Source organism: Gavialis gangeticus, unplaced genomic scaffold, assembly GCF_001723915.1.
Source record: "Gavialis gangeticus isolate Ggan-Ray unplaced genomic scaffold, GavGan_comp1, whole genome shotgun sequence".
NCBI classification, from domain to species: Eukaryota; Metazoa; Chordata; order Crocodylia; family Gavialidae; genus Gavialis; species Gavialis gangeticus.
The window spans coordinates 44,775,175-44,781,978 of record NW_017728993.1 but is presented as its reverse complement, the minus strand read 5'-3'; the positions used below and the strand labels follow the sequence as shown (position 1 = coordinate 44,781,978).

Genomic DNA, 6,804 nt, shown 5'->3' with positions numbered 1-6,804 from the left:
GAGCATGCAGTTCCCTGCTGGCCCCTCCTGGATGTGTGCCAGAATAATTTTCTTGAACAGCTTGCCCAGGATCGAGGTAAAGCTGACTGGCCTGTAGTTTCCCGGGTCCTCTTTCCTCCCCTTTTTGAAGATGGGAACCATGTTGGCCCTCTTCCAGTTCTCCGGCACCTCTCCAGAGTACCACAATTGTTCATAAAGCCGTGCCAGGGGACTTGCAATGACCCCAGCGAGCTCCTTTACGACTCTAGGGTGAAGATCATCCGGGCCGGCTGACTTAAAAACGTCCAGCCCCTCCAGAAGCTCCCTAACTAAATCCTTGCTCACTCTAGGCCCAAGTGAGCCTCCCCCAGGGCCCGAAGGGGGCCCAGCAGGGAGGTGGCAGTTCTGGTCCTTACAGGGTCAGCACCTGTCACTTCCCACTTCCAGCCCTGTGCGGGGGCCACAGTAGCAGGTGGGCTGCAGCTGACCCCATCCCTTTCCCAGTGGTGGCAGAGTGAACTATCATGGTGGGCACAGGTGAAGCACCTGTTACCCTCTGTCTGCTTGTGGCAGTGCCAGGTGTTTTGGGTGGACTGTTGTAGGCCAACAGTGTGGGTCTAGGTGGGGGGAGGCAATGGACCACTACAGCTCAGTCTGGCCTGTCCCTGCAACCCAGGAGCCTAGGCAGTGGTTGGGCTACGGCAGCCTGCCTCAAGCACCTGGCACTGCCATGAGCAGGTGGCAGGTGACAGGTGCCTCAGCTCCCTCTGCTGTAATGGTTCCCTCCGCCACTGGGATAGGGAGGGGGGGCCAGTTTCTGCCTACACCCCTGGGCCAGACCAGGTTGCAGTGGTACATGGATGCCCCCCACCACTGCCCATGCCCCTGGCTTACAGAAGCCTGTCCCGAGCTCCCAGCCCCATGGCCCGGGAGTTCAGCCTGGTCCGGCCCAGCCCCACAGCCCAGGAGTGTAGGCAGCAAGTGGCCCATGGCAGGCTGTTCCCTCCCTCTCCCAGTGGTGGTGGTGGAGTGAACTATTGTGGCAGGCACAGGTGAAAACACCTGTCACCCTCTGCCTGCATGGGGTGGGCTGCCACAGGCTGGTCACTGCCTAGGCCCCTGGGCTACAAGACTGGGCTAGATCAGGCTGCGGCAGTCCATTGCCTGCCCCTGCTGAGTCCCACACCCCTGGCCTGCAGCAGCCTGCCCCAAGTACCCGGTATTGCCGTGAGCAGGCAGTGGACGACAGGTGCTTCTCTTGTGCCCGCTGCAATAGTGTGCTCTATTGCTGCCACTGCCAGGAGAGGGAGAGGGGTGTGGAGCCAGACAGCAGTTGCAGCCCTCCTGCAAACCGTGGCCCCCATGTGGAGAGCTGGAGGTGGCAGGCAGTGGAGGCTGACTTCTGCCCCCTGGGGCTGCCCCAGCCCAGGCTGTGCTGCTGCAGCAGGAGGCAGCATTGAGTCAGGCTGTAATTAGCCCTGAGTGCCCCCCCACACACACTCTTCAGCTAGGTCACATCCCCCCTCCCACCCCTTCCCTGCTGCCGGCTGGCTGCTCCACGGAGGGACTCAGCCCAGGGAGCCCTGTCGGTGCCCCTGCTGCTGCTGCCTGCAATGGGGGGTATTAAACTCCCACCCCCTTTCCACTCAGGCTACTGGCATGTGGCTGCCACAGCCCTGGATACATGGCCCCAGGTGCACGAGCAGAGATGCCTGTGCCCCCCTGCAATGGGGGGATTAAACCCCTGCTTCCCCCCAGACTACTGGAGTCTAGCCCCATCCCTGCTCCTGCCAGGTCCAGATCCTAAAATACCATAAATTAGTGAAACTTTTTTTGATCTAAGCAATTTATAATAGGTGAGAATCTAGTCCTTGACAACACAGTTAGGAGGACATGTTATCAGATACATTGCAACATGCCATAAACACACAAAGCAGGCACTACTTATTGGAGCAGGAAGGGAGTGGGACACTGTGGATGCCTGGCAAGGGCTGCTGTCCCCTTGCCAGGCAGACCCAGCAGCACTTCTGAGCAGGGTATCCCATCCCTTTTCTTAGCCAATCAGAGCAGTGATGGTGCTCTAGCTAGGGAGAAGAGGGGCAGGGTCAACCCCACTTGGCTGGAACAGACAGCCTAGCCCAGGGCTACAGAGCATGCTGGGATGTTGGAGGACTCTGATTTAACTTAAACCAGGAAGGGTTCTGGGACAGAAGTTGCATAAACTGGTTTGACCCAAATCAGTTAAGTCTGATACTACCTTCAGCCATGTTTATCTTAAACCAGCTTTGGCCATTGTGAAACTGGTTGATGTGCACTTATGTTCTGTTACAGGCTTAAGCCAGTTTCTGATCACTTAAACTGGTTTATGTTTAACTTCTGTCCCTATCTGAAATGAAAGGAATTCCTTAAGAGAGAACTTTTTGGGAGATAGTGATACATTTTGTATGCTGGGTAATGTGTCTTAATGAACTAAAACAGTGATTTTTGACATATGTGCTATTTATAATGAAATTGAAAACTCCATCATGTCATTCATTATAGACCTCAAAAACAGGGATTATCATTGAAAAGTATGTAAGTTTTCGAATGTTTTATTTTTCAGGTGTTCAAAGCTATGAACATTCCTCAGATTAGAAATCCTTCTCTACCTCCTCTCTTCAAAATGCCTGAAGCCTACCAGGTGAAGGTAGCCCTCATTGGTGCAGGGCCTGCAAGTATAAGCTGTGCTTCATATCTGGCTCGATTAGGCTACTCTGACATCACCATATTTGAAAAGCAGGAATACGTTGGTGGCTTAAGGTAAAAGAAAAAAAAGAGATAACAAATATATCAGATGGTTGTGGGGGCATTTCGAATATAAAGGATGGTAACCGGAAATACTATATTTTTGGAAAAGTTACTTTTTATTTAAAATCATTCATTATTTGTTAACATATACAACTAAGGGCAATCTTTATTAAAAAAAATCCTGTTCAAGTTCAGCCTATTGAGAAATTGATTTTTTTCCCCTAAAAGGAAAGAAAAAACCCTCAATTAAAGCAGTTTATGAATATTATGAAAGGAAACATTTGCATCTTACTTCTGAACCCTTATGTTTACCATGGAGGTATAAAAAGATTGGAACTAATAGCCTGTAATTTATTAATAATGCTCATTCACTCAAAAATGCTTGCACACTGGCCATTTGGAATTGGACAGAAAGCAATTTTGTTTGCATAAGCAAACTTTGGAATCATTGAGGAACTGTGAGGTCTGAAGGAGGTGTATGCATTTTTGAAATTTTGTTTCTAAATTCTATACCTTTTTAAAATTTATTCTAATACTAGAAATGATCCACACTAAACGAAGTACAGGTTTTTCAATAGTAATCACATCAGAGTGTTATTTTGCTAAACAGATCTGATTTTCTGCTTTGTTGCAACAGTTAAATAGAGAAGAGATCTACGTCTACTATATCTGGGTTTCTAAAAAGATTTTCACTTAATGGCGATGCAGGACACAAAATGTCCTTAACAGATTTTCTTCAAGCAGGTATAGCCACTCTATTTGGTGACTGATATACACTCCTGGGCACTTTACGTTCACTCTATAAAATGCTGCAGTACTTCTGGTATTGAATCCTTCAGAAAGTCTAGTCCTCTAATCTAAAAGTGACATTTAAAACATGATGATTTTTTATGATTCAGGCTCTACTTTGTAAAATAATTAAATAGCTGTTTGTAAATGCTTTTCAGTTATGCAAAAGTGGTGGAAACTTTGAAATTCAGAATGCTTATGAAGTGTTCTTGATGTAAATAGACATGGAAGAATATTAACTTGCTATTGGCAGCATAAAATTTACCCCTAAAATCCCCCAGCCATCCATAAATCCCAGCTAAATGGGATTTTTTTGGGTAACTATACAGTTGAGAAAGCAGCTCCATAGCTATGTGTGGTAAAAGCTTTAAGTGATGTTTTCATGGTTCGGAAGGTGTAGTATAGGCCCTCTGTGCTGGGGGATGTATTTCTACTGCTATGAGTGTAATTTAAGTCTGCTGGCACCTCTAAAGATATGTCAACACATTTTAGAGTTTGAATAGTTGGAACATACCATATTTTCTTGCAGACCACACACTTCCCCTGTCTACCTCCTTTCCCTCCTTCAAATAAGACACACATTTGGTTTGGGGAAAGCAGAATGAAAAAAATGTCCAATCATGATAGAGAGCTGACTGTATGGAGCAAAACTGCTGCCACTAGCAGCAGTTGTGAGAGGATTAACGCTGGACTTCACCGCTGCTGCTTCATGGCCCAAAGAGAGGTAAAGCCCTTGGCAGCCATTACAAGGTCTCTATGCTTCTGAACATTTCATTGTGTGATCTATAATCACATTCAAAGACAGGACTTGTCATTGTAGTGTATGTAACTTCTGGAATATGTTGCTTTTCAGGTGTTTAAAAATTATGAATATTCTTGAGAAATCTTTCTTAGGCTTCCCCTCTTGGAAATGCCTGTGGTCTACCGGGTGAAGACAGCTCTCAGTGCTGTGGGGCTTGCAAGGATATGTTGTGCTTCTGCCCAGAAATCAGCTTTCCTGCTTAAGACATGCACCTCAGCTTTGGAGGGCTAGGTTTTGGGGGGAAAAATGCCTGTGGTGTGGAAATAAATATGATGCAATTTCAAAGATCCATATCAAAGTAAATATCAGACATTGAAAGTCCAAATGTATTCCTGAAGCAACACTACTAACCCCAAATGTCAAATACTTAAAAGACTCTCTCAAGGGTATAGAGCCAATGGCAGATAAGTAGAGCTGAGGGTTTGCATGTTGCTGTTTAGGTTTAAAAGTGTTCTGCCTAATTACCAAAGTGTTATTTTAGCTGTTTGTGGTACAGTAGTTTCACTACATAGACTTATTTTAGTAGATTCCAGGGGATTCTAAGGAATTGCAGGTTTTGTTCAAGGTGTATTGGTCTGCTTATTAAAGCACTGTGTTGCTTTTTTTGTAAATGTTCTATTGAAAGTTGGTTGCAATCACTTGCAAAAACAAAAAACAACCCTCGTCCCTCTACCCCCCCCCCCAAAAATCCCTCCTGTTTTCTATAGCACCACTTTACTCTGGTGCCAGTTTACAGTTTTATGTTACTGAACAGTTATAATTGTTTCTTTGCTTGAATTCAATAAATATCAGTAAATGAAGAAGGTGAACTTTATGCTGCACCCACCTTTTGCATTTCCCATACACATTCAAGAAATATGACCTAATCATCTGTCCCATTAGGGGAAAAAAAGTAACTTCCTTTAGGAATCTTGGTGATCTTAGTGGCTGAACTGAGCATTTTGCTGCATCTTTCTGGTTTCTTGAAGACAACATGATTAGTAACAACCCCAATAATGGTCATGTTTTGTTCCCATTCTTTGTACAAAGCAGTGTTTGACATTTAATGGTACTTCCACATCTGGAATAAGGGCAGGTTGTGGCATTTACTCATTTTGCCCTCACTTTGACATTGGAATAGAAGAGAGGTTGATATGAGACAGCAGCCATCCATAATTGCAGCCACAGTGCTTTGATAACAGCATATTTTTTCAGAACTGGTTCAAAGACCAGAGGCTTCTCATGCCTCTGTAAGCTATTTAGAATGTTTAAAAAGACCAAATCAGTTTTGTATTTGGAGTCGTGTGTGTGTGTGTGTGTGAGAGTGACACTGAGCCTCTCTATCTGTATGATCAGGATGTTATTTCCAACCTCAGGATTTATAGCTGTTTAAGATTATTAGGGACTACCTTCTGATTGTTAAAGCCTGTTGTGACTTAGGTGTTCTGTTACCTCTGGAGAAATGGAAAATGTTTTTCTTCTGTATGGCTAATTGAAAAGGTGTAGGTTATGTTTACTGAGAAATACTTGCATAAGCTACAGTTGAACTAGGCAAACTTTCAGTTCATTTATCAAAATGGTTTTAGTTTCTGTTTCATGAAGTGATGAAATAATACTGTATTTACTCAGATATAAGATCATCCAAATATAAGATAAATGTGTTATAATTTTCAAAGTATAGAGTGGAGGTTTCCCTTAAATATGTCCCTCTTTCACTGTTACAGCAGGGAAAATAAATATGGAGGGATCAGATAGCCCCTTTGCCCTCTGCCCTTACCCTCCAACTTCCTCCTCCTGCATTCCTTTCCCCTGCTCCTTACTGTCAGACCCTGCTCTCCCTGAGCACATGGAAGTTGGGAGCAAATTTGAAAACACTGAGCTTGAAATAAACACGTGCAAATTATTACAGGTACACATAGAATTAGTTCTTTCAGAATTGATGTATTTCACCTTTTTTGAAACTGCTGCAAGCTTTAGCATAGGTATTTCATAAAAAAAGCACTTTTGAGCAGCACTTTTATATCTACTTAGATATAGTACAGACTATGCATGATATTAATGCAAAACCAAAAAGCTTGTGATTTACCATATAGTTAATTGGGCTGGGTCCCAGCAGAGTCCCAGCATTTCAAGCCATGGTAACCCCACAGCTTAACACTGCTCAGTATGTGTGCGTATGTGCTCCAGATACCAGCCACATAGGATCCATGAGCTTTTTAGCCCTGCCCACCCCCCATCATGACTGGAAATGGGTGTTCTTGTCACAAGTCCTGGGATCCTCCAAACGTGTATATGAAGATAAAGTTCGGGGCAATCTGGTACTGCTTCACTTCATGCAAGGGTGGGCCATACCAATCATATACAACAGGTTGAGAGAGGGGCAACAGAGGGATTCTGGATGATCTGGGGCCCCTTTTGGTGATGTTTGCTAGATGCATAAAGCTGGTGAAGAAATAGGAATAATTGGA

At 44.7% G+C, this 6,804-nt stretch overlaps 1 protein-coding gene across 1 annotated transcript in view; it reads left to right on the top strand.

Annotated features, from left to right (window-relative positions):
* Window positions 1-6,804, top strand: part of DPYD (dihydropyrimidine dehydrogenase) — an 865,232-nt gene that overhangs the window by 236,195 nt on the left and 622,233 nt on the right. The window contains exon 5 of the mRNA XM_019501664.1: window positions 2,582-2,778. Within this exon, the coding sequence (XP_019357209.1) occupies window positions 2,582-2,778 (197 nt within the window). The remainder of the gene's footprint in view (window positions 1-2,581; window positions 2,779-6,804) is intronic.